Source organism: Cydia pomonella, chromosome 12 (assembly GCF_033807575.1).
Source record: "Cydia pomonella isolate Wapato2018A chromosome 12, ilCydPomo1, whole genome shotgun sequence".
Lineage (NCBI taxonomy): Eukaryota > Metazoa > Arthropoda > Insecta > Lepidoptera > Tortricidae > Cydia > Cydia pomonella.
In genome coordinates this window covers 10,655,999-10,683,687 of record NC_084714.1, presented here as the reverse complement: position 1 = coordinate 10,683,687, position 27,689 = coordinate 10,655,999, and the positions used below count along the sequence as shown (strand labels likewise).

At 38.1% G+C, this 27,689-nt stretch overlaps 3 protein-coding genes across 9 annotated transcripts in view; 2 read left to right on the top strand and 1 right to left on the bottom strand.

The window, feature by feature from the left end:
* The window catches only part of LOC133523507 (dipeptidase 1-like), a 47,375-nt gene extending 34,684 nt beyond the window's left edge, over window positions 1-12,691 (top strand). Inside the window, exon 2 of the mRNA XM_061859146.1 lies at window positions 11,010-12,691. Coding sequence (XP_061715130.1) covers window positions 11,010-12,356 — 1,347 coding nt within the window. The 3' untranslated portion in view covers window positions 12,357-12,691. The remainder of the gene's footprint in view (window positions 1-11,009) is intronic.
* A 4,600-nt stretch (window positions 12,692-17,291) lies between these two features.
* LOC133523509 (uncharacterized) lies at window positions 17,292-26,054 on the top strand. Of its 4 annotated transcripts, XM_061859151.1 has the most exons (7): window positions 17,292-17,628; window positions 17,750-17,766; window positions 18,043-18,470; window positions 18,603-18,758; window positions 18,963-19,056; window positions 21,205-21,283; window positions 23,036-23,204. In XM_061859151.1, exons 2-7 carry the CDS (start codon window positions 17,751-17,753, stop codon window positions 23,070-23,072), a joined length of 810 nt encoding a protein of 269 aa, XP_061715135.1. In that variant the 5' UTR covers window positions 17,292-17,628; window position 17,750; the 3' UTR covers window positions 23,073-23,204. The 4 variants fall into 4 exon arrangements, with proteins under 4 accessions (XP_061715135.1, XP_061715134.1, XP_061715133.1 ...); XM_061859150.1 differs by lacking the exon at window positions 21,205-21,283 and having other exon boundaries at window positions 17,309-17,628; window positions 17,709-17,766; window positions 23,036-26,054; XM_061859149.1 differs by lacking the exon at window positions 21,205-21,283 and having other exon boundaries at window positions 17,311-17,628; window positions 23,036-26,054.
* The window catches only part of LOC133523506 (sodium/potassium-transporting ATPase subunit alpha-like), a 21,478-nt gene continuing 19,837 nt past the window's right edge, over window positions 26,049-27,689 (bottom strand). For 3 of the 4 annotated variants that reach the window (XM_061859143.1, XM_061859145.1, XM_061859144.1), the window contains 2 exons: window positions 26,542-26,659; window positions 26,049-26,244 (listed from right to left, as the gene is read on the bottom strand). In XM_061859143.1, the coding sequence (XP_061715127.1) occupies window positions 26,130-26,244; window positions 26,542-26,659 (233 nt within the window). In that variant the 3' untranslated portion in view covers window positions 26,049-26,129. The remainder of the gene's footprint in view (window positions 26,245-26,541; window positions 26,660-27,689) is intronic. The other variant, XR_009800235.1, reaches the window with a different exon arrangement.

Below are 27,689 nucleotides of genomic sequence, written 5' to 3'. Positions count from 1 at the left end.
GCATGTAACAATTCCTCGTCTAGTATGCATACTTATACTTATTTACGAGAGCGTCATAGGTATAGTGAAAGTGAAAAGGTCAGTGGGTACGTACATGAATCGTATATAGGACGTATCTGTACCCCTAGTGTAAATAAATTCGATTTCCAAACGTGACGTACGCGTTTGCGTTTAGTCTCATTTTGTATTGGATTTCAAAGAGCGCGCCAAGCGGGACGTTTTGGAAACTCAAAATCCTATACAAAATGAGACTTAACGCAAACGCGTTCGTCACGTTATGATGTCGATCAAAGTTACACTAGGGGTACAGAATGTGCGTTTAAATAGTTTACTATAGTTGACCAATAATATAAAACAAAAATTATAAATCTCTAAGTACGCAAAATTTGTAGTTGCTACAAATGTTTTTCGCCATTAATAGAATGTTCCTACGCACTACCTACAATCTTTAAATATCGGTTTCAATGTCGGTGAAAGTAAAGTGTTCGGTTTTAACTGTAATATAGAAGGTTATATATCGAATACTTTGATAACTTTTAATTCGGGTCGGAGGGCTGCGACTTTGATGTTGTTTCTGTTTCGTATCAGTACTCGCTGGCCGCTCGGGACTGCGGCTCTGCGGCGTTTATGAGTCGTGGTATTAAATGTGATTTATAGCTTCATTGCGCGCTGCTGAAGCCATTAACTGTGTGCCCTCGGCGAAAAATGTACGAGTGCAGATAATGAAGGGTTTCCCACGCTTAAATGAAGAGACCGTAAACACAGTTCCCTTTACGTGGCGCGTGATTCAAAACATCAATAGGAGTTCGCTCCATGGAGCATCGGGGTCCGCGTTCTATAAAAGCGCTCGTCTGTGGTCGGATGGCTAGTTGTAAGGTAACAATGGGGGCGCAAATTTCACGCAACATTATGCCGGCCGTGGGGGCAGCAGCAGCCGTGAGCTGAGCCCGGTGTCTGGCATGCAGCGAATCGATGCAGCCCCGCCCCTGCGCTCCGTTGCCTCCGCCCGGCGAGCCGCAATGTTTTCACAACTTTCCTCGCCCGATCTGGAAGCGCCCGGGACCTGCTCGCTCACCACTTTAACTCTCTCTTTATGGTACCGGTATAGCTATTGTGAACGCCATAATACGGCGTGCGCTTTGTTTAAGGAGCGGGCTATTAGGATATTGTTCTACTTGCATTAAGTACCTCGTAGAATTATTAACCGTTTAGTTACAGCAGCATGATTCCCGTTAGGGTTTGTTCATTTGCCTACCTCATTGTTGGCGACCGAGATAATCTCATAAGTATTGAGCGGATTTGACAGCTGTTTCCCCGCGGGTGATAACAGAGGATGAATTCATGTCACCGCACTGCTCCAGGAGGCAGCTGTCTAAGCGAACATAAACAACAACATTAACATCGATCGGATATATCAACATCAATTGTTCTAGTTGCGCGTGCCAAAACAGACTTATCCCGATGTTGCTAACCTAGTTAAATAATTATTTTGTAAAAAGTCAAAGATAATAACCAAATAAGGTAAATTTCCTGTTAATGAAATTGCCTTAAGTTTGTTCGGCTTTCTTTATCTATTATATTTTTGAAAAAAAAAAAAATCCTTATAAAGGATAACTGACGATCTATTCGATAAGTTCGAATTTAATATTGTACGAATTACACAACGTCAACTTGTCAAGTGTCATTCAATTTTAATAGTCGTTAAATACCTATATATGCTCTTTGACCTATATGGCCTGTATTTGGGTCAGATTTGAGTATAGATGGAAAATTTCATTATTACCAAGTGAATTTAAACTACACTATTAACCACAGTGTTGTACAATTCCGAAAGCACACTATACCTACTTAAACCGTATGAAGTCGTTAATCACCGCGATGGCAATTAACGTCGCGATCATGCCTGTGCTCGGCACTCGACAAAGCAGATCATCAGAGCGTGGAATTAGCATACTGACTCTATTTACAAAATATGTGTCGATAATATTCAAATAGGTTAACTTAAGCATACCTGTATCATTTGTAGTTTAGGTACTAAATATTATTTTGCGATAACCATTTTTTTTCCCTCAAATGTACCTACGTTTGCGTATCTCAAATATCGGTCGATGACAGACAGAGAAACCTCTCGCTGGAGATGTTGGCAACAAATTTTGTCGGTTTAGGTCGACGAAGCGGCCGCGTCGTACTCTGAACTTTAGTTTATTATTTTATTTTATGTCGAATATATCTAGGCCAGCGGTGGCAGCATGGTTTCATTTTTATCACCTGTCACTATGCCCGTCACTTTCGCGCTTACATATTTGGTAAAACGTCACAGGCATGGTGACAAATGATAAAGAGCCAACCATCTTAGCCCTACAGAACAGGGATTGCCTGTCTTGTATTAATGAACTGCCTCGATAATGCCCACCAATTTATAAAAATTAGCAATCATATTCCCAGGTCTTGTGTTGACAAACTACATATACGTTATATTCTCCCCTGTACCTTTTCCAATCTCAAAAGTGTTTGTTGCTCGTGTAATTGCCGCCGTGTGGTTAATTCTGACAGGCATCGACGTTTGTGTCGCCCCGACGTGAAAGCACGGACACTGTGTACTAGTTCTGTCGGGTATGCGCTACGAATATGTACTCAACTCTACATATTGCTTATGTGCCAGCATGTTCGCTTGTGGTGAGCGACGTTAGGAACTGTTTACACTGAATTGATTTAATATATTTATGACATATATTAAAATAAATCGTATCTTACTATTTAATTATGACCATTTTTATACAAAAATGTTCACCAACCAGTAATTCATGAATTTTCGTATCATACTTACTTAATTTTCGATTTAAATCATGTTGACAATGTTAAAATAGATTATCCAACCAAGATTAACGAATCTGTGGGTACGTGCAACACACCATAATTTTTTTCCCATAATGTTTAAATTAAACGCACTTATTTTACTTGATTTTAGTTCTGTTTTTTTCAAGGGATAATAGGAAGTACGTTGAAAACGTTTTTTTTTTTGTTCAATTCGTATGTGCGTATTGTGGTAGTAAGCAAGTTCCCACGTTAGCCCCGTTATTAACTTCAAACGTCCAGTGGCTCCTGAGGGAATCCAAATCAAAAGTTAGTGGCGCGCCGTACTCGCGGCACGTTCGTGCCTCTATATCGCAATACAGTACTTAACTACTAACTTTACTGCTATTATACTCGACCCAGTGTCTTCACGGCTTTTTATATTATTAGAAGTGATATACCGAGGAAATGCGTAGCTTCTAATGCATATAAATAGTAACTTAGCAATGAGATACAGCAAAGTAGAGGAAAGAGCTTAATAGGTACCTACCTATATATTATGACCATCATGTACAACAACATTATTGTCAATATTAGACGTTGAGAGTTTCACCTAATTATAAAATACTTAAAATAATAAGACATTTTTATTTTGTTGACGTGATTAATGGAAATGTATTATAAAGTCTCGTGAACGTCAATGGTCGCTCTGCTCGTAGATTGAGGAACATGCAGTATCCATTACACAATAAATGTTTTTTTTTTTTGTATAAAGTGGTTGCTAACAGCAAAGTACGCCAGTTGGAGCTGCTGGACGTGTAGCCAACGTGCCAATCGTTAACGCTCAGAGCTATAACCGCGAAAATCGAAGTTCGTCAATTGCGGGCATTTTTCTCTGTCACTCTAATTACGTCTTAATGCGAGTAAAAGAGAAAGATCCCCGAAATTTGCGAATTTCCGTTTTCACGGTACCACGGTAGGCCCCCAGGAGCGAACGAAAGGCAGCGGTCACTGTCGCGCTAACATGGCAGAGTGATAGAGAGAGATGACTATGCCACGCTACGGAGCGTTAACGATTGACACGTTGGCTACGCGCCCTGAGGTAAAAAAACGTTACGCTTTATTTTGAGTGTAGACTATAATGACTATACGGGAATAATCTTTAAGATGATAAAATATATACTTTACAACTGTACCACTTTGTCTTTACTTGTATGTACTTTGTTATAACTGCAATAAACTTATTATTAATTTGTTAACTAGTATGTTTATTATCATCTGTGTCAGATGTTTAAGCAGCATTCCGGTTACGATACTAGCATTCGAGGCTCTATAGTCCTACCTATACAAGAGAGGATCCCTCGGCCACACACGCAGCCAGGTGTATGGGTAGTGTATGTTAACCCTTTTCCAGCAGGCATAGTACGATTTATCGACCACATAGGCGCCAATAGAATTTCAACTTAAGCATTTCGATTTAAGGTTCAGATTAGATTTTACTTTCGGGAAATGTGACTTGTCTTCAAATGAATCATCAAAGCTGGATTTATTGGTATATACCTATTTGATTTTTTTGGGAATACCTTGTACCTAGATTGGTGTGGCCTGGAAAAGGGTTAACTGGTACCATATCACTTATTACTATATATGTATATAAAAACATACAATGTAACTTTATAATCCTATTCGCCTTGCGTTCATTTGCATTTTTTCCCACAATATGTGCCTGATAAAATGTTCCCTGCAGAGTCACGAGTTTATAGGTCAAGGCATTGCTATGCTGGCGAGCGGGCGCGAGCGCAATCAACTTAGGTCCGTTTACACTTTCCTTACTCAATGTTGCCTCTGAAAATCGCTACATTTTAAACACGTTACTCTGGCTGTCATTAAACCGTTCAAAGCGTAGTTTCTTAGTCAAATTGTATGCCATTCTTACAATCGAGCAGTGATTTTTATTTAAAATCTAAAAACCGTTTCTGAGATACCTACTTTTTGCGTTTATATGCACGCTAACGGCATTGATATAAAAAACAGCGTAGAAATTAATAAAAAAATATCTTAGGTATCCATTTTTATAGTATGATTAAATTTCATTCAAAAGAACATTTCAGATCTTGTAAATTATGAAACAGAAATTAAGAAAGATCGCTTCTCATTAATACTAAAACTTCAAAGTGCGTCATTATTACACTCGTAGAGCTTTTTACGTGACATTCCCATCCAGAATAATTTAATAGTCACTAAGTACAAAATATGAGCAGTGTAATGAGGGCCTAATAGGATACTGAAGTCCCAGTGACTGAGCCAGTTCCCTCTGTAAATGGGTCAGAGGCTATTCGGGCCGCTCGCCCCTGCCACCCTCTGTCGCCACCTTCCTACCCCGTGCTGTGCCTTCTGCATAATTGAACACGCGGTAAATTATTGTCACGCTTGATAAGAATTGCAACTTTTTCCAATACCTTTTATGTTCAAGCATCATACCTTTTATATTGAATCAACTTTTATTAAACTTTAAGGCACGTAATAAACTATTTCTATAGCGCAGCCTCTGACTATTATTTTTCTTCTTTAATTGTTACTTAATTAGCAACGTAAGTCGAAAAATATATATTTTTCATTGTTGAAAAAAATCACTAACATTTATTTTGTTGAAAAAAAAATTTTTTTTGTATTTTAACACTCATATCTGACACTAAAATTTTTGATAACAAGCTCTGATAAATGCTTTCACAATTGCTTAATATAAAACTTAATATCCTTTTTATTCATCAAAGTTATTGTGTGTTTACTGTGTTTCAGTATCACTTTCTTCGTAACTTAATTTTTCACTAGGACTGTAAATATTTGATTCATCATGGCAGTTGGTATTCAGGATCGCAAATGTTATTATGTTAAAAAGTCTTACAGCTTGGATTCAACAAGTAAATCAACACGTAGACCTAGAAAAAAATCTCAAAAAATAACCTTACACTATAATACGTATTTTTATTACAGCAATGTAAGTCTTACGATTAAAAGATAAAAATAGTTATAAGTGTCTTTGTAAAAAAAAAAAAATCAAGATTATATTCCCATGTGCGCAATGGATGGCGGCATGTATATGCGGCGGCATGTTTGAATAATTGCGAAAGTCAACAATTTGTCTGTGAATATCTGTCAAACGTCAGCCGTCAAAATAGTAGCCACTGAACCGACCATTCACGTGAATGTGGTCAGGCGGAGGATACTCTCGAACACGTATTTTGGGATTATAATCGTCTCGCCACTCCCTTATATGACATCCTTCCCCCTAAAATTTCCGTCCGTTTAAAATTAATTTGCTCCTAACATTACTTACCTCCCCTTTTTTTATACCACGGCGGTGGCAAACAAGCATACGGCCCGCCTAATGGTAAGCAGTCACCGCAGCCTATGGACGCCTGCAACTCCAGAGGTGTTACATGCGCGTTGCCGACCCTTTAAAAACCTGTACACTCCTTTTTTGAAGAAACCCATACTGTAGACCCTCGGGAAAACCTCGGAAGGGAGCTCATTCCACAGCCGGAGCGTCCGCGGGAGGAAATTCCTCTTGAACCGCACAATACGCGACCATTTAGGTTCTAAGGTGTGAGGATGCGGACCCTGCCGACAGCGAGCGGTGCGGTGACACGGCTTTTGTGTACGTTTTAGCTAAACACATAAAAAACAATAACTGGTATAGTTAGTTTTAATAATATACATATGTTTGTTTTGTCCTGGTAGTAGGTAGATCTACATTCGATTCTCATTTGAGTGAACTGCACCGTGGATATTCACCGGCCAATTGTCTTCATAAAGCACGTGCCTTCCTAAACCTTGACGTTGGCGGAATCATCGACAATATCGATGGAGCCATAATACTTAAAGATTGATTGACCATTCACGACCTCTAGGTGAAATCTGATAAACTTTCATGTACAGCGTATTGTACCTACACTGGGCGTTTAGCTCTAATTTAATTTGTAAAGTACGGGCAGTTACATATGCTGAGTGTCACTTTATACAATGTATTGTACATTGGACGGCACGAGGCTATTGATTTGTTAAATATTGATATACATAAACATAATAAATAATGAGTAATGTGTAATGAAATTACGCTTATCATTACGCGCGGCGCATCTCGATTCTTCGCCACCACCAATAGATACAGTCAAGGTATTAAATATCGACACGGGTAAAGTGCCAAAAATATGTTGTTATACACGACCTTATTGCCCATACGTTAATTTAGTGTGTTCATATTTTTGGCTGTGTCGACATTTAATACCTTGACTGTTATATCTTGCTTATTGCACCAATATATACCTAAGTACGAACGATAGATGTCAAAATGTGATCAAATTTGTTCTAATCGGCTCCCTAGCCAATGCTTTGTTTTTGTAGCATAAAGCTGCTTTTACATTGGCTTTGTATTGTTAGAGGAGGGAATCACTCCCTCTTTTTCCCCCTTGCTTTTTCGGGGTATATTTTTTTACGTCGGTCCCGTAATAAAGCCGGCTTATGTACCGACGTAGGTAATTAGATAGGTGCTCCAGTTAAGGATAGAGAACCAGTGATAGCCGACCGAACTTATAGTTTCGTTTTCGAAATAGTTTTGGGGAAAGTTATGTTAGTTGGGGTGACAGTTTCGACATTAAACCTGCGGAAATTGTGAGTTAAAAGTAAACTAGTGACGTGACAGCTTACGATATGCCTTTGTTACCTCAAAAGATAAGTAAATTCTTGATTATCTACATAGTATGTTCATTAAATAATTTTTACCCACATCAGCTCGTAAAGGCTCGTCGTTTTTTCTTCAAAAACCTTTGAGAAAGCTGCATTTTATCCACAAGAGTGGCAAAGTAATGATGCGAATTCTAAGTTGTTTCCTCATGTTAGCTGGTGGAATGACTTTTAAATGATGATTTTGAATGACACATATTTAAGAGTCATTTGGATTTGATTTATAGTGCTATTAGCAAGTTTCCACTTTACGAATCTTTCGCTTACTCGGGTATCAATATTAGCACGAAGAGTTAAACAACAACTTTGCGCCCTATGTAAAACTATATCTCAAACCCAATAAATAAATGATCCAATCCTACGAAAACTAATGGTACGGGCTACGCGTAGCAAACGTAGCATTGATTGGCCTTGACGCGTTTAAAAGGGGGTGCAAAGCCAAGAAATTAGAAGGGAAGAAAGTATATGGCGCGCTACGTGAAATTTGCGACGCAAAAATAGGCTAACGCGCGGGTTTTTACCTTTTATCTCAATTACTCTGAAAATATACTGCGAAGCGGACTCTGGCGCTAGGCCGGGAAAACGCTAGGTTGAAGAAGACTCTCAAAATACTTACTTTTGACTGAAAATTAGACTGATTTTTTTCTATCGAGAAAACTTTGATCTTTTAAAGGTTTGGTTAGTCTGCCCTAGACTTTCAAAAATAGTTTACGTTTCCGTGTGGATTTATTCATGGCATTTGCCCTTAGTTGAAACGTGTGAAAATTCAACATAAAAACCGGCCAAGAGCATGTCGGGCCATGCTCAGTATAGGTTTCCGTAGTTACACTTCCGTCACAATAAGCTAAACTGGAGCTATTAGTAACCAAGGGATGAAATGGTACCTTTCACCCGAGTTAAATAAATGGGCAAATTTGCATAATCAGTAGTACCTAATTTAAGTAATAGAATAGTATGGCCATGATTTTTTTCCCTTCGGATTTACTTGCAATCGAAGACTTTGCATGTCTAAAGATGAATATCCCATAGCGAAAAACATTTAGGTGATTTTGTGTATTAAAGCATGAAAAAGTTTAGGATAGTAATTGGTCCTAGACATAATGCATTGTACATGAGTGCAATAAACGAATTTGAATATAAATATGAATATAAAATTAGCGGGATTGCCTCTTACTTTTTGAAGTGAAAACTTCTTTAGCGGCGCTGTGCACTTTTTGTGATGGGGAAAAAATGTTAAACTCGCGTCAGGGTTACGTGACCGTCAGATTGAAAATTCGTAAGACGGACACGTGGCATCATGGTGACGTGCAAATTGAATGTCATCGAAGCCTGGTTACTTTTGAAAAATCGTAACTCATTCAAGTGTGACATTTTATTTTCTTCATAATCAAAGTGCTGTCATAACGGTTAAAGAGGTTTAATCTTTGTTAATTGTGTTGTATTGTATCTTTGTGTTGTTGGGTGTCCATGATTGTAGACACTCAAATTATTCTTTACCAAAAAGTTAAATAATGGCAAAAAAGCGTGATCGTTTTACTTAATATGATGGTGAACGATTAGAATAGAATAGAATAGAATTTTATTGTATAACTGTGTACATACAAAGGTGGTCTATTTTTACATTATACGTGTCAACAGTTGCCTGCTAGGGCGTACAATTTTTTTATGGTAGGTAACCTACCTATCCTAAAACTAAGCTTAAACTTAAGTACATGGTATAGCCGGTAAAACCACTCTGCCAGTAGAAAAAGGCGCGAAATCCAAATATTCTATTAGCCTGCGCACATTTTCTAAACCCGATTCATTAACATTTACTGATTGTGCCTACACAAGTAATTCATGAGACGTGAGCATCAGGACTACAGCCTACTGTAGTCCTGCTCACGTCTCATGAATTACTCTGTATATGTTATATATTAACACTAAAATTCGCAAAATATCTTCCACACTCAAATTTATTTACGTAGGTATAATAGAGAATTATCTCTTTTTATAAAACTTCTACTTAATTTCTCCAAAATATCCAAAATACACAACGTTAATATTCAAGTTTTCACTTCTGCCGGCACTCCCGTTGTTTTTTTTTAAAGTAATTTTTACTCTTTCGTTATAAAACTGCCAAAATTAGTAAAATAAGCAATTTTTATATTTAATTTTAGCTTATTTACATGAATAATGCCAAATAACTTTAACAACCCATTTAATTTGGCGTAATAACGTTTAACGGTAAGTCTTTATTACTATGAAGGGGATACTTTTTGCGATAACTCAAAAACAAACTGATCATGTCCGCGAGCTTTCATTTAATGTCTTTCTTAAGCTCTAAGTATTTCCACGATTTTTTTTTTCATTTTTTTGGATCTATGGTTCAAAAGTTAGAGGGGGGAGGGGGGCACAATTTCACAAATCATTTTTTCTTGAAGACCGCTATTAGTTTTGAAAGACCCTTCCAACAATACCCCACACTATTGTAGGATTAAAGCAAAAATCACCCCCTCTTTACGTGTAGGGGAGGTACCCTAAAAAATTAAATTATTAGATTTTATTGTAAGACTTTGTCGGCTTAATTAATATATCCATGCCAGATTGCAGCTATCTGTTATCGCCATGATTATGGCCAAAACGAGCATAGCGAAGCACAGGGGCACTACCTGCCTTTTTCCGAAACACTTCGTCGTTTTTTGAACCCTCATAACTTGGGTTTGGATTATAGGTAGGTACCAGATACACAAAATTCTCGGGATATTATGTCAATAATGGACTTATTAGCATAAAAAAATTCAATTCAACAGCTCTCATACTTTAGATTTTATTCATATCTAAAAACCCTCGATTTCGTCCCTGACTCATATATCATCTCATATATCGAGACAAACCATTAGGGTAGGGAGTATTCGGGTAATTTTGGAAATTGGATACTTACCTAATCCCCAAAATCATTTAAATATCACTCATATTCCGGTTTTGGCCGTTAAAAACCGTGTTTCAGTAAACCCTAAACCGTTTACCAAGTAAACAAGTAGGCAAAGTGTATTCGGGTCATTATCCGAAAGGAAGAAACAATCTGTTCTTTTCTTTCACACAAATTGAACAAATTACGCATACAAATAATTAATACGAGTAGGTACCATAATATATCTCAGTACCTATTCGCATTTTGTCCACATATTTCATACTTATGTATGTCAGTTATTCCAATCCATTGTCAACGTACGCAAGCGAGATTACGTTTAATCAGGAACCGCGCCGCGAACGAAGGCACAAGAACCATAATGAGTCGTGTATGTAAAATAATAATATGTTAACAAAGCTTCCTACAGAATTAAGCAATTTGTAAGACTTGATGAAGATAAATGATACAAGGTTAGAAATTAAGAGCCTCCCTGTCTGCTTAATTCGCAGAAATTAAATTAATTAAATCTCGCGTTTTCTTCCGACACAAAGTGATATGGTTATGTTTTTGTTTGTTACAGGCGGCAGTTCCGGAGGGCATGACGTTCTCTGGTCCATTACCGGACGTAGCGGAACGATGCGGGCGCTGGGCGCCGGACTCGCTATCCGCGTCAGCCTCGGGGAGCTCCGACGAAAAGCCCACGCCGCGGCGCCCGCGCTGGCGTATCGCGCTCGCGGCGCTGGTCGTGCTAGCCGCGCTCGGGGCCGCGCTGGCCCTCCCGCTCGCGTTGGGCGGCGGCGGCCGTGCCACGCCCGAGCAGAGGATGACCACCATACGTCGTATGCTGCGCGACTCACCACTTGTCGACGGTCATAACGATTTAGCTTGGAATGTCCGAAAATTTTTGCATAACAAAATCGGTGATTTCAACTTAAGTGCTGGACTCGAGGGCCTCGAGCCATGGGCGCGGTCGCGCTGGTCGCATACGGACATTCCGCGTCTGAGGCTCGGACAGGTCGGCGCTCAGTTTTGGTCGGCGTACGTGCCATGCGGTGCACGGGATAGAGATGCTGTGCAACTCGCTCTAGAGCAGATGGATGTTATCAAACGCATTGTGGAGATGAATGGCGCTCACCTCGCTCTTGTTACTGATGCCACGGAATTGCTGGAAGCACATCGAGATGGACGGATAGCTTCTTTAATTGGTGTAGAAGGTGGACACGCACTTGGCGATTCTTTAGCAGTTCTCCGCGCCTTTTATCAACTCGGAGCTCGCTATTTAACTGTAACTCATACGTGCGATACAAGGTGGGCCCGAGCAGCTGGGACATCGGGCGGGCTTACCGAATTCGGTAAGGCTGTAGTACGCGAAATGAATAGGTTGGGCATGATCGTCGATTTGTCACATGCAGGTGAAGAAACAGCTCGAGATGCCCTGGAAACATCGAAAGCCCCTGTTGTGTTTTCTCATTCGGGAGCAGCAGCCTTGTGCAATTCGACGAGAAACGTCCCAGATGATTTGCTGAGGAAAATTGCTGAGAATGGTGGAGTGGTTATGATTAATTTCTATGCGAAACTGGTGACTTGTGGTGAGCGAGCGACAGTGGAAGATGTCGTGGCGCATATAAATCACGTGCGGAGCGTGGCGGGCGTCGAGCACGTGGGCCTGGGCGCCGGGTACGACGGCATCGACGCGCCGCCCGAGGGGCTGGAGGACGTGTCGCGGTACCCGCACCTGCTGGCCGAGCTGCTGCGCGACCCGGCGTGGAGCGAGGAAGACGTACGCAAGCTGGCCGGTATGAACGTGGTGCGCGTGCTGCGGCACGTGGAGCGCGTGCGCGACCAGTGGCGCCGCGCCGCCGTGCTGCCCGGCGAGGAGACGCCCGCTACCGCTCGCCGCGGCGACTGCGTCTACGGGCCCGCGTGACGCAGGCTGCGTGCCGCGTCTATCCGCGGCCCACCTCGTACTGCTCAATATTGACACTTGTTGAACGTAGTTATACATGTATATTAGTGTCCAAATGTGATTTAGAGATTAAAATAATACCAAAAACCTAATGCACAAATGTTTAGCTAAGGACCCGCGCGCGCTGGGCGGTTCGTCTCGCGTCGCCCCGCGGTTCTCCGCTGAACTCTTTTCCATCCACGCACACGACTTCGTTGACGAAAGCCCAATGCGATCCGCGATTTATATGATGTGAGCCAATGAAGATATAAAAGGAATAATGTGTTTATAGAAAAATAAATATTCTTTATTTATAATATCGCCTATATTTATTTCAGCCTTAAGGACGCAGACTGGACGCGCGCCGCTTGCATCCAGTCCGCGGATTTAGTACCTTCTTATACGTACGAGGTATAACAAAAATAGTGGGAATCCGTGAAGGTAGAAGGGAATTTTCGGTATCGTGTTCTGATTAGGAATAAATAGAAGAAAAATAGATTTATGATTATTTATATATACCATGCTAACTACCTCTGTAACATTAAATTGTATTATAAACTTAAATTGTAGATATTAATTGAATAATTAAATTTCACATTATATCCGACGTACATACTATACGATAAGTTATTGTTTAGAGTAGAGTTTAGAGGCCAGTCTCTCAGCGGTAAGGTTGCGAACCCTCAAGATATGGTCTAACATCACAGGAGCTCTTCACACAAAATGCCTGGAAAAGGTGTATGACGAATTTCCAGTGCTTAGGTCAGGCACGGATCGGATTCATAAACAAGCTATCTTCGACAAAAGGTACAAAATACAGTTATATGAGGACGACAATCATGAAGGACTCAATCCCCGGGAGTTGAGAATCTTCACTGATGGGTCCAAAACAGACAGCGGATCGGGCTCTGGAACCTTCTCAGAAGACCTGAACATGTCAATCACCACTCCGCTAGGAGCCCATAACTCGGTATTCCAAGCTGAGTGCATGGGCGTCATAAACGCGGCGGCTGCCATCAGTGCAAAGAAGGTAGTAGGATCCTCCATCCGCATACTCTCCGACAGTAGAGCAGTCTTAATGGCTCTAAATAGCCATATAGTTACATCCAAACTTATACACGAATGCCACGAACGACTAATGGAGGTATGTCATAATAACAAGATCACCCTGCAATGAATCAAGGGACACAGTGGATCCCGGGGTAACGATGCTGCGGACGAGCTTGCCACGCAAGGATCGAATGCGGGGGCGATTGGTCCGGAACCGATTCTTCCGATACCGTTTAGCAAGGTACGGTCAATGCTGCTGGCACGTACAGGGAAACTACACACAGAACACTGGCTGAATCAGACTGGATGCAGACATGCAAGAGAAGCCATGCCTGGCATCAACGGAAAGCTCACAAGGGCGTTCCTGCAACTAGGGAAGGTCCGACTGAGTATGGTAACCAGTGTCATAACAGGCCATGGACTATTTAACAAACATCTTTTCACAACAGGTGTCACAGACAGTCCCCTGTGCCGAGGATGCATGGAGACAGAGGAAGCCTCTCATGTGGTGCTGGAATGCAGCGGAGTGACTCCATACAGGGTTAAACATCTCGGATCTCCGAGAGACCTCCCCGAGGTCCTACTCAACATTAAAGGTTTGATAGGATTCCTCGAGGAGCTGGGCTGGCAGGACTAGCCCACCCCCAACATATCACGCAAAATAGGCGCAAGTCGTCGAGTTGCAGAAAATCGCCCGTATACAATATAAGTTATTGTTTATGTATTCTATTACATTAACTATGAACGTTATTTCAAGAGATAAATAAACTAAACTAAAAAAAAAAACCTCAAAATATTTTTTCTTCTACTTTTTCCTAATCAGAACACGATGCCGAATATGTCTTTATATCATAATAACAGAATCTATATTCTCTATACTATTCGGTTAGAAGTTTAAGATGTCCAAATGTTATGAACAGTACCCCTAGTGTAAATAAATTCGATTTCGAAACGTGACATACACGTTTGCGCTTAGTCTCATTTTGTATTGGATTTAGAAAGAGCGCGCCAAGCGGGACGTTTTGGAAACTCAAAATCCTATACAAAATGAGACTTAACGCAAACGCGTTCGTCACGTTATGATGTCGATCAAATTTACACTAGGGGTACTGAACTACCTACTCTTGAATTCGGACACCATAAAATAAAATCTTACTGCAGGGTGATTCAGGAGACGTTAATAGCAGCATCAACCCTTCAGTACATTATAAGCAACTGTTACGTACTACCAGTATATTATGTGAGATTAGCGTATTTTTTTATAGTGTAAAAAAACAGTTTTAATTCTCATGAATCAATCTGTATACTCATTCGTACGTTCAATAATAATTTTAAGGGAAAGCTTCAACATACGATAGCCACTAGCTTAGTAATTCATGTAGAGTTCTGGAGCCTTACTGCGAAAATTTAAAATCGAAATTGCGTTATGTGCTTCTCTATCGCTCTTACCTGTTTGCACGATAGAGAAACACTTTCGTTATTCGCGGTGGGGCCTCTGGCCTATAACCGCGAAAATCGAAGTTCGTAAATTTCGAGCAACTCTATCTCTATCACTCTAATTATGCCCTAAATGGAGTAGAAGAGAAAGTTGCCAGAAATATACGAACTTCGCTGTGCGCGGTAGGCCCACTGTTTACGAAGGTGCGCGCAGCCAGGAGCCCGATTCAGATTTAGTAATTTGTTACGGTTTGCATCTTTTTTTGATACGACCTTCAAGATAGCTCACACTGATAGGTGCATGCAGTGAAAGTCGTGCGTGAGATGCGCACTAATCATCAAGACGATCTTCACGGTTCAAGGCAACAAATCAGGCTCAAGTGGTATTTCACTTACAGGCCGACTCACACAAACAGGCAAATCGAACGTACATTGACATCAGAATGATATCTAAATGATGTCATGAAACTATCGTGCATCTCGCTCGCACCAATACATGTACCGACAAGTACAAAAGGGCTATGGCTAAGATGGTCGGTTTTTAGAGTTCCGTACCAAAAAGTTACAAAAGGAACCCTTATGGTGCGACTCTGTCCGTCCTTCCGTTCGTCTGTCACATTGCTAAATATCTCGAGAAGTATTAAAATAATTCTAAGGATTACGGACTCACGTATTTTTAGTCACTCGCGCGAAACATGTGTTCCGAAACATGTCGGGCGAGTGACTAAAAATACGTGAGTGTAATCCTTAGAATTATTTTAATGTTAGTATGTCTCACGACAGTTTAAATTCGATCTCGAAAAGTACTTAAGCTATCGATTTGAAATTTGGAATAGCAATGCACAACGCTAACCCAGAAATATTGGAAACTGTAATTTTTTTATTGAATTTATATTATTTATGGAAAATGTCCAACATAAAGAGGGGGAAAATTTTCAAAGTCTAGTTACTAGGTCAAGTGGGATATCATTTGAAGGAGCTCAAATTGAACATTACAAAACAGTTTTTATTTTTTTCATACTGAAAAAAAAAGACTTATGAAGGACAATGTGAAAAAATACCATGCCCCCCCCCCCCCCCCCCCCCCCTTATCTCCGAAGTTTACGAATCAAAAATTATGAGATTTTTACATAATAATAACATTATCATAAAGGTTACAGAAAAAATGAAATCAGACCTCAATCTTGATAAAAAAAAAAGAATTACCAAAAAACATTTTATAATTAAATTAGCAATTTAATCCTGTTTGCGGGTGTTTATTATATTTGAAATTCCCATGAGATTACACTAAAGACACCTTCATTCAAATAAAACAAAAATTATTGATTTCGGTTCACATGTTTCACACACGGAAAGTTATGACCCTTAGTCCTAGTCCAAACACTCAATTCCATGAAAAAAGGCATTCTCTCTTGATTTCTCGACATTTATTGTTTTTATCAGTCTGAGATACTACGGGGAAAAAGCCTTTCCACTTGATCTCAACGATTCTCGATTTGTATATAGTATAGAGTGCAACTTAGTAGATAGTAGAGTCAGACCAAGATAAGTTGGCAGCGCTCTAGCGCAGACGGTGCAAGTGTTAAGTAAACGTCATCATTTCATAGAAGTTTGGCGTTTAAAATAACACGTGCCCTGTCTGGGCTATCAAAATTTTTGCCAACTTAGCTTGGTCTAACAAAGATATTAAACATTGAACATTTTTTGCAATTAGAGACAAAGTATTGTTTACATTTCAAATATCGTTAACGATGTGCTGATATTCCGTGAAACGGAAAACGATTATAAGGCCCGAAATCGAAACCAAATTGGGACTGATTTTGGGCCCGAAATCGGGAAGGATTTGCTGATATTCCGTGAAACAGATAACGATTGTCAGATATTGGGAAGTGTGGATTGGTCCATTAATAGGGTTGTTTCCATCTACAAATCTTAGGGCAGAATTGTATTCCAATAAATTCTTTTGGATTATAAGAACACGTTAAACTACTTTTAGGGGACCTGTAATGACCATATTTTTGTAAATATTGAATTTAAAATATCTTTTGGCACACGTCACGTGACCAAACTCGAAACGTCTTTGAAGATTCTGATGACGTCACAACTCTCGGATTGACACTGTTACAGATGTTACAGATTGCACTGACAGTTAGGCCATAAACAACAAATGACAAATGTCAGTTGACAGTTCGTATCTCCTTCGTGTGTATGTAGTTATGTGTCAAACCGTAAACTGTGACGTCACACAATTTTCAAAGAGCGTTTTGGGCGCAAAAGCATCTGTCAAAATATATTTTGTTAAATTAACATATTTAAAGCCGTTTTTAGTATAAAAGTTGAATTTTAGGACAACTTTTAGTTAATATAGAACGTAATACAAGCGTTTCAAAAAATTGGAAACAACCCTATTGGAGATTGACGCCAAGTTCTTTTCTGATCAAATCGGTCGATTTAATAATCTCGTCTGAACTGACCTTATGGTAACGCTGAACGCAGGCAAAGGTAAGTTGTCAATGTCAATTGTCAGACATTTTGCGTCTGGCAACAAATGTTATTTTATCTCATAATTTTATTTATTTCAATAGCAATAGACTTAATTTATTGTCTTGTCTCCATCTCCACTTGTATTTTGTGTACGATAATTTAATTTTGTTTTCTATTTTACATCTTTACTGTTTATCGCGAAATTGTGATACCGTGACACGTATAGGCTCGGCATTGAGGTAAACTAAAAATGTTGACTATGAATTGAAATTTCTGTTCGAAGGTAAGCAAGTCTAGTTTCTTATAAAAAGTAAACAAGTATTGTGAGCTTTGTATACATCTTGCACGTATGTTTCATATCAGTATCCTCTCATATTGCATGCTGCGTTACCTTGACTACTAAGGATGGATCCCAAGCAAGGTTGGTCTCGCCAGCGAACATATGATAGTTGTCCTTGTAAACTCCCACCGCAGTGTGACCGAAACAATATACTCCTTGTGTTGTCTCGTGATGGTTCATTCCATTTGTTTAGTTATACAATTGTCAGTAATTAATGCTAATGTGCTATTGTACAGCTCTCTTTCTGATAACAATAAACACTCAGAACTTACTATTTCACACTTACTGAACATTGGCATAACATAATAATTTGTTTGTTATACTTGTTATGAGCTTGATATAAATAATGATTTTCAGATACATTCAATGAGTCAGTGTCTTCAATATTAGAGCGGAAAGTTAGGGGGTGGTTAAGTGGAGTAATTGATGATATGCGCCGCAGCAGCCCTGTGCAGCAGTGGCTGGACTCCCTCCCAGCCGATGGTGTCGACAATGACACTGAAAAACCAGATGAAGAGACCCTTAAAGAAGTCAAATCAGATGATACCAAAGCAGAATCTGTGACTGATAACACAGTTGTTGAGGCCACTGATGAAGTACAAGAAGAACGAAACTTAGATGTACCTAGTCCTAAAGATTGGAAAAGAAAATCACTAGAAAGTGGGGTGCTTACAAGTGCACCTCCAGGTAATGTTAGGAAACGGTTACAGAGAGATCATTCTGTTCAGTCTGAGGGTTATTCTCCTAAACTTAAAAATCCACTTCTAAGAGATTATTCCCTTCAGGTGATTAAAATAGTTTGGCTTTATTATTATTTTTAATCATTATCATGTTCCATACTTCATCAAAATGTTTATTCATATTTTTCTTTTTATTTGTAAGAATATTCAGTGTCTGTAGTTATCTTTTAATTTCAGTCTGATGCAAGTGGATCTAGTGGCAGTTCGGTTCTGAATGTGCTAGGAGCAAGAAAAGTGGATGCCGAGTCAGTACTACTGGCTCTGGGTTTTGGACCTAGTGAGAAACAACAGAAACTACAAAGGATACCTGATAGATTTTTAGTTCCATCTAAAGTAAGTATATAAATGTCATTATTATTTTTTTGTCAGATTCCATAATAATTATTAGTAAAAGTTGCTCAAATTAATTCATAAACATTTGCAATATAAAAATTAAAATCACGTTATTATGTTTTTGATATTTGGTAATTTTATTTGCAATATAGGATGTTAATCCAATAGTTTTGCAATGCTAACATAAATTTGTTTTTTTTTTAGCTGAAAGGCATAAGTACAGATAAGTTTATCAAAGATGAGCAACATTCCATGCGTATGCATGACTGTGGAGTGTTTGGGTACCGAGGATTGACTGGTGAGTGTATTTCAATATTTATAATCATACAGAGTGTTTCAAAATATTAACATAACTAATTGTAACTTCACAGTAATGGGCTGGTGGGTGTGGGAATCCTAAAACTTTATATTAAGGCTGTTTTAATCCGCTTATGCTTATCATCGGGTGAGAATATGTTTGTGCCATACTTCACTAGCTGGGTCCACACTGGCCGAGCATACATACAAGGCAATTTCCTCACGCACAATACGGCCAGTGTAGACGTGCCTCGGGCGAGGAAAACAGTGTGGCTACTTAAATTCATTTGCAAGAGTTGAAAAAAAATTTTTTGGAAAGGTTTATATTTATAAAATACATAACTTATCATTTAGCCACATATATGAGTATTTACTATTTATAGTATCATACAAATATTTTGAATGTAGTGGTAATCATGAAATAAAAGCTTTTTTATTATTGCCATATCTGTTTTTGATGAGTAAATGTTAAGCATACAATGTAAGACATGACATGGCACATGGTTTTGGATATGTCACAATTTTTGTGATAATTTTCTGTGTGTAAATTATCCTATAAAATGTGGATATGGCACAACATTTATGAAAAATAAAACTTTAAAATACGATTTTGATCAAAAATGGATATTGCACAAACATATTCTCAGCCAACGTTATGGTGTCAGGTAAAAATTTATCGAATATATTCGTAACAAATGTATGTAAGATAACTGTTATTTACAAAAACAATCAATTTGCAATCTTTAGTCCAGACAGTAGGGTCGATTTATGAATGAGTTATTTTTATTTTGGTAACACTATCATGTCAAATATTTTACGATACCATAGAACATAGGTACATACTGAAAGATACACAATTGGCTTTAACGCTGACCGTTTGTAGACGTTATACTTTTGTTTACGATTGGTCAATTAACTGCGTCGATAATGGTATCTTATATTTAATATCAAGTATCACATAAGTCATTTCATGTAACTTATACTAATAGGCGGGTCCACACAGAGCGAGCATACGCGCGTGGCAATGTTCTCGCGCACAAACCGGTCAGTGTAGACATGCCTCGGTCGAGGCGGCGCGCCCAGGCGAGGAAAACGCGCTGATATACACTGGCCGTTTTGTGCCCGAGGAAATTTCCTCGCACGTACGTGCTCGCTCTTATACTGGACGATTATGTACAAGGTTCAAGGCTCTAGTTAGACCTAAACTTAAGGTAGGGCAGCTATGTTTACAAGTAGGCCGGTAGTAACTTGGCTTCACTGTGGGCAGTTTGCTTGGCCCATTATGGACCTTGGCTATGGCTTTAACAAGGCACAAAGTTTTAAGGAAATAATAGAGTTTATTTTATATCAGTACACGTCTAAAACTGAATTAGATAGTATTTTTATTGATATTTTAAGAATGTGAAATATATTTACTATATCCAGAATCTGATACTCTGCTGCTCTGTTATTTAGAGATGAGATGTTGTTTAATTATTAATTTGCAATAGGTAAGTCTTTATTCATCAAAAAAGAAAATATAAATATGACTAATGGTAACTCTTTACTTTATTATCTTTGGGGAAACTTTTTCAAAAACCTACATTCAAACCGATTAAACTGAATTTTTTGTGACAACTATCTTCATAACGAGCAACCCCCTAGCCCAGATAGTAGTGACGCTGCCTTGGAAGCAGGACGTCCCGGGTTCGAATTAATATTTGTTCCTGAGTTATGGATGTTACCTATGTATCTGAGTATGTATGTATATCGTCGCCTAGTACCCGATGTACAAGCTTTGCCAGGTTAGTATTTATTATTTAAATATGTGGTAGCCGCACACTGCATTACGTAAAATAATATTATATTAAACATTTTTCACTCGTTGGAACAGATAACTGGATCGATAGTGCATGGGTTTCGTCCATACACCGCATAAGACATGTAACAGTTAAAATTCTCCAAATCGTATATTTACCCCTGTATATTTATACCCACAATAACATGGTTATTTTACCATATTTTTAAATGTGTAGGTATTTATGTAATAGCGACCACAAACATGCAAATGATAACAAAAATATGTACCTACATTACTAATAGTGTTTTGGTTAAGGCGGAAATAATAACACTTACTAATGCTAACTGCAAAATAACAACCTACTAACAGAGCACTGCACGCCGGTCTGCCGGTTCATGAAAGTTATGCCCTCCGCGAGCCATATTGCGGTACCGGAAATTGCTGTACAGTAAGTATCATCATTTTGGAATACATTTCTATTTGTTATTTATTACAGGTCTTTTAACATCATTACCACGATATAGGGGTTTTGGTACATTTCTAGATCAGGCACTTTTTGAGAAAGTCCAATCGAATTTGAATCTTAAATTGGAAACTTAAGGTAGAAATTCAAATTTCAATGTAACGGTGTCGCTAAATCGTACCATGCCTATAAAAGGGTTAATTTTTGTAGATAGTTTATGCACAAATTGAGTTAAGTGTCCACATACACGTAGATAAAATGATTTTCTCCATTATCCAACTATACTTAGTCGGTCCATTAGTTCTGTCACAAAGGTTTTAGTTGATAAAATAAAATATTGTGGCCATGATTTGAAAGCTTGTTTAATACTCATCAAAACGTAATTGATTCATTTAAAATTTAGATCGTGACTTTATTTAATTCTTGGTTACATTGCGACTGTCCTTGGACGCAAACACGCGGCTGGATTGTGAAAAATTATGTTTCACAAAAGGGAATATAAATTAATAAAATATTTACAGTTTTATTGTATACAACTATTTTTTTAGAACATTATCACCACATTATTATTTTTTATCACGAGCATATATTATCACAGTAGATTTGGTAAAACATCTACAGTAGCAATTTTGGCAGGCCTATACACAATTACACATGATTATATATCTCAATAGTCCCAGCTTTTGTTTTATGTAAGATACAACCACGTTAAAATCGAAAAATAAGAAAATAAGGATCAAAACACCTTGAACAAGGCGCGTGTTTTTTATGCCTTTTTTCGAATATTAAAATTATGCAAAACTGAGTCACTAAATAACGTAATAAAAATTATAGTAATTTACCGTTAAATAAGCTTTTAACACATTACATAACATTAAACCATATACAGTAGGCGCTCGCTTATCCGGCACGTCCATTAATCCGACAATTTTCGTCTTGGTTGGCCCGCTCTGTAATCCGGTTCCGGGAGTAAAACAGTTGAACGCCGGATTACAGAACGGTTGCATTGTGTGATTTCGCTAGAGGATAAATGCGGACCTCAAACATATGTTGTTCCAAAATAAACAGAGTTGACTGAACAAGATATTGAAGAATGGTTCGCGGGAAACTCTGATTCAGTAATGACAGATGAAGAGATAATAAAAGATGTTATTTCTACCTCTGGTGAAGAAGATGATGATGTGGAAATAACCTTTTTTAGTCCCGCAAAAAACTTAGTGAAGGCTGAAAATGCTTTAACATCTATAGATATTATAATAAGGAAAATATACCTACCCTAACTTTTTTATCACTAAAAACTTTTGTGATAGAACTTAAGAACCAACTGGGTAAAGAGAAAAAGGAAACAATAATTAATTCTGAGACTACTAAGACCTCGGATGATTAATACCTATTTATGTATAAAAAACCGTTGAATAAGGAAACTTGAGTTTTGCATAACTTGCAAGAGCCTCCCCTATAGGTTTCAAGAATACCTACCTAATGTAGGAGCATTTATGCAATGCACACTGTTTCCTAACAAAATAAGGTGGGTGGCTGTGGTGTGTTCTGTTTCGCCATTTGACCGTATATGCGGATTATCTAATACCTCCCTACGTTATCGCGGCGTGTTTTGATAAACAAGCTCATGACCTCATGACTTCTCGCCAAAATACGGATGATTACTATATGTACATCAGTTTAGATCAAGGTTCTTGTTATAAGGTATGTAACTACATCCAGTTTTTGTGATTTCAGGGAATCCCCATGTACCACCGTCGACAATTGTAGCTAAGATAATGGAGTGCATCTTACAGGACGACGTGTGCCGCGAGGAGGCCATGCTAAAAGCGCGGCATTCTATTGCGGACATGCGCAGTCCGCTCGCCGCGCATGTCGTGGCCGCGCGGCACTCACGCGCACACCAATAGACGTAGGTTACTTTAACCCAATACAGGGTAACTTTGGCCCATTTGAAAACATAATATAAATGTGGACGGTCAGCTAAAACCAACCAGACGACAATGTGTCATACTTTCAATACTATATATGCAATACTAAAACCTATACCAAGTTAATCCCGATGGCCAAAGTTGCCCTCCAGAGACAAAGTAACTCGACCTTCTACTTATATGTGTTTCAATGGGGCTCAAAACCGTCAATTACTCGATACATAGGGCGCCCCTGATTAGGTTCTAGGGTGAGGGTGCCGAATTATTGAGCCATTGTCTCCAGCGGTTATAGGAACAGGGCATATCAAGGCGGATTGTGCGTTTGAGACGGCTTCAAAATGTTATAGACCGCCGGCGTACAAACTTTTTTTTTTTTTTTATTAAAAACTGATCGGCGATTGGCTCTAGTCACACCTGATGGAAAGTGAAGACAGGGCCTAAGATGGAGCTCACCGGTTCAGTAGTAGCCTATTCACTTTTGCTTTAAAGAGACCGAGCTCATATTTATCAGGGAACTAATTATTTATTCGTTAAACGTAATGCCTAGCTAGGGGTGCCCTCTGCTATGTGATTTGATTTTAACCTCATTGACCTCTATTCTCAAAAAACAAACTGAAATCAACACTTTCATCGATCCTAAAGTTAGAAACTCATAACATATTCAGTTTTTGTGTAGGTTTAGCGCCAATTTGTTTTATTTTTCTTGTATTGTATGAATCGCGCAATATGGTTGTTTTTCGTATGATTTCCTAAATAGTTCTTTGGGATCCAGCTAGTGAATGTCTGAAAACGAATCACACTTGAACGATCAGTTAAAAGTAATTTCAACAGTTCCTATAAATCCCCAACAAATTTTCATAACTTATCTAATTTCATGTAATCGGCTCAGGGCCCAGTGTAATGGGCTCTTACCTTATCTCCTTTTTTTGTTTGATGACCGTACTGTCTTTCGCATTTCGTTAGGTAGTTGAAACATGAACATGATGTGTAACATGTTTTGCAGCTTTTGCTGTTTTTGTGAAATGACGTTTAATTTAATTACAGTGACTTATGTACTTTATACTTATTAAATTTCATCGTTTCAGGGGAATTTGACTACAAACATAATATTTATTTAAAAATTAAACTTAACAGACTGATTCTTCAGTGTACCTAGTACTTAGAATAATAAAATGTGAACTTAAAAAGAAACTTTAGCTACTGTAACTGTTTACTTAAAATATATTTCGCATAATACTTGCCTCGGTAATAATAATGTAAATAATTTTGGAAAAAACCTTATTGTTATTTTAGTGTTGTTAGGAAGTTCTGAATATTACAGTGACTCTTATTGATTCATGCTACTTAATCTCAAAAATAGTTGGCACTTTTAAATAGAACTTTGGTTTTTCACGTTCTGATAGTTTAGTTATAAGAAATAATATTAATTTATTCTATCACTATGCAATGAAATCATTATGACAAAATAACAATGTGTTATGTTTATTAATCATGTTAATATGAGATTTAAAACTTATGTTAAAATATAGTAAAATATTAACAGTCATCACACAAAACCTAATTTATTTGTTGTCTTACATGATTTCACCGTAATGATGTTCCTTCAATATTTAACATTGGTAAGTGATTTCTGAGTGTTCTTGTGTTCGATTTCTATATTAGTCAGAAGTTAGCTTTAGGTTTTAGGTATAATAAAATATAGGTATAGAGAATTGCGTAGAATTCAGTGACCAATATTGTAACATTTACGTTTCCTTGTCACATCCGGTCCGAATTTGCAGACGCTGGTTGTTTGGTCGGACCTGTTGCGGTGGCTAAGCCCTTGCAAGTGGATTTTATAACTATCATATCGCATTTTATGAAGTATACGTGTATTTTCGTCATGTATATCTTTTGGCTGTGTATAAATAAACTTGTATTCTGATTTTCATTAGTAAAATAGTACGTTTATGTGCAATATGATTGTGATTTAAAAATTGTTGGCTCAAGAGTATAATTCTGCTGCCTGAAATATTACCGTTAGAATGAACTGTTTATCGTCATTAATTTACATTCTGTAAATTGAAGTGTCTTAATAAACTGTTTACTGGCGAGGCCGACTAAATAGTGTAATAATGTCGTAGAGGTCAGTATATTTATAGTACATTATTGATTTCAGAACAATTAGGTGATTATAAATAAGATTAGTTCCTTCAAAAAGTTTAACAAAGAGGATCATTCTTACTAGAAATATTAGTACTTAGGTAGTCTAAATATAAATCTATTGTGTGTAATCTTTATTAGAGTTCTATTGAATTTTAATATGTGAATTTATTTACCCAATTTCGAAACTTCTTCAATGTACCTATTTATTGATGTACTATTTTCTGATACTACTATATTCTGCCACTTAGTATTAAGGAATGTAGGCATGTATTTGTATGAAGGAAGGTCTCTTTTCATATTTTTTGTGCCTTATTTAAACAAAAATAATATATAACACAAATATGTCACAGTTTTGGTAACTTAAGTATGAGTTGTTAATGTTTAAGGTCAGTGTACATCTGATGCTTGGATGATACACGCCAGGCACGTGGTGCACGTCTACTCCTATCTACGCATCCGGTGCACACCGTTCTTTGTGACTTGTACCTACGCAGTTGATCATGATAAATCGGTAAAGTAGCATTATTATCATTGTATACCTTTGACTTAGTTATATCAGTGACCTGAGTGATGTGTTTATTATTGCTCATATAAGTAGTTTAGATAAATTATGACTAATGGTAAAAGGAGTATCATTGTGGGATCAAAAAGCGTGGCAAATAAAATGGCTCATGTCTTGACTATTTCGTTTTATTTTGCTGTAAAACCTTCCTATTCCTAATAATTTAATAAACTTTATATTTTTTCTTAGCTGCTTAGTAGTACGTAAGCATATTGAACCATCCCCCAAATAACTCTCTTCTTATACAGTATCTTCTGAATTCGTCGAACACAAACATAAACAGTGCAAACGGGAGCGCCAGGAACCACCTGTAATTTTAACAGAGGGTAGCAGTTGCCTAACCACTATTACTTCTAATGATTTATTTTGTAGGTACAGCGATATCTACTTCAGCTGCTAAAGTTGTAGCTTCAATGTGTTTCATCAGTTCCATCACATACGAGTTTTAGCAAATACCTAGAGTCAGACCAAAATAACTGCAGCGCTTTTTATAATATTTCATAGAAGTTTAACGTTAAATATAACACTTGAATGCCTTTTTGCTATAAAAATATTTTTTTAGGTTACAATGCGCACGGTCAATAAAAACCAGTGCAAATCGTTACCATCGCAGACGTATAGGGTATGCCTTGAAAAACTTGTTGACGCCAGGGCAGTAGCATACCAGGCAGGCAACAAGCAACTCTACCACGAGGCCCATGTTCAGCACCTTGTTTTTCATGCCTGAAACAAGCAATTGTATCGGTTATATTCTAAGTATCGCAACCTTTTTAGGGGTCCGTAGTCAACTAGGATGTTAGGAACATTTTAGTTTCGCCATGTCCGTCTGTCTGTCCGAGGCTTTGCTCCGTGATCGTTAGTGCTAGAAAGCTGCAATTTGGCACGTATATATAAGTCAATAAAGCCGACAAAGTCGTACAATAAAATCTATAAAAATATTTTAGGGCTACACGTAAAGTGGGAATGAATTTGTTTTTGCTTCAATCCTACGGTGTGGGATATTGTTGGAAAGGTCTTTCAAAACGAATAGGGGTCTTCAAGAAACATTTTTTGATAAAGTGAATATATTACATATAATATTGGCTCCAAAAGTTTACAGAGTGTTGCTTCGCAGCGAGATTTAGGTATCATTATAACTGATAACTTAAAATGGGAAGAACGCCTTTTGGGGTTGACCAAAAAAGCCAACTCTATATTATATATGATCAAGAAAGCTTTTCGTTATATGGATAAGAATCTTTTCATTAGGCTCTATAAGACATATATAAGACCCTTATTGGAATATGCCTTCTAAATTTGGAATCCATATTTCCGGAAGGACATTGATCTTATTGAAAAAGTCCAAAGAAGAGCAACAAAACTGGTTCCATCTCTTCGCAACCGACCATATGAGGATAGGTTAAAGGAATTGGGCTTGACAACCCTAGAGCAGCGAAGGCAACGCGGTGACTTAATAGAAACATACAAAATACTTACAGGACACTACAACGTACCCGCATTGAGTGATATTTTCACTCGGAATATGTGTGACAGACTGAGTGGACATTCTCTAAAGCTGACACGGACGTAGAGTAGTAGCAACCCAAGACGACACTTCCTGTCTAACCGCGTAGTGAAAGTGTGGAACAGTTTGCCCGAATCCGTAATCAGTGCACCCTCAGTGAATTCTTTTAAAAACAGACTCGACAAACATTTTATAAATGGACAAAACACAAGTGCAGGACATTGATGTGCACGTATCAGCTATAAGCTG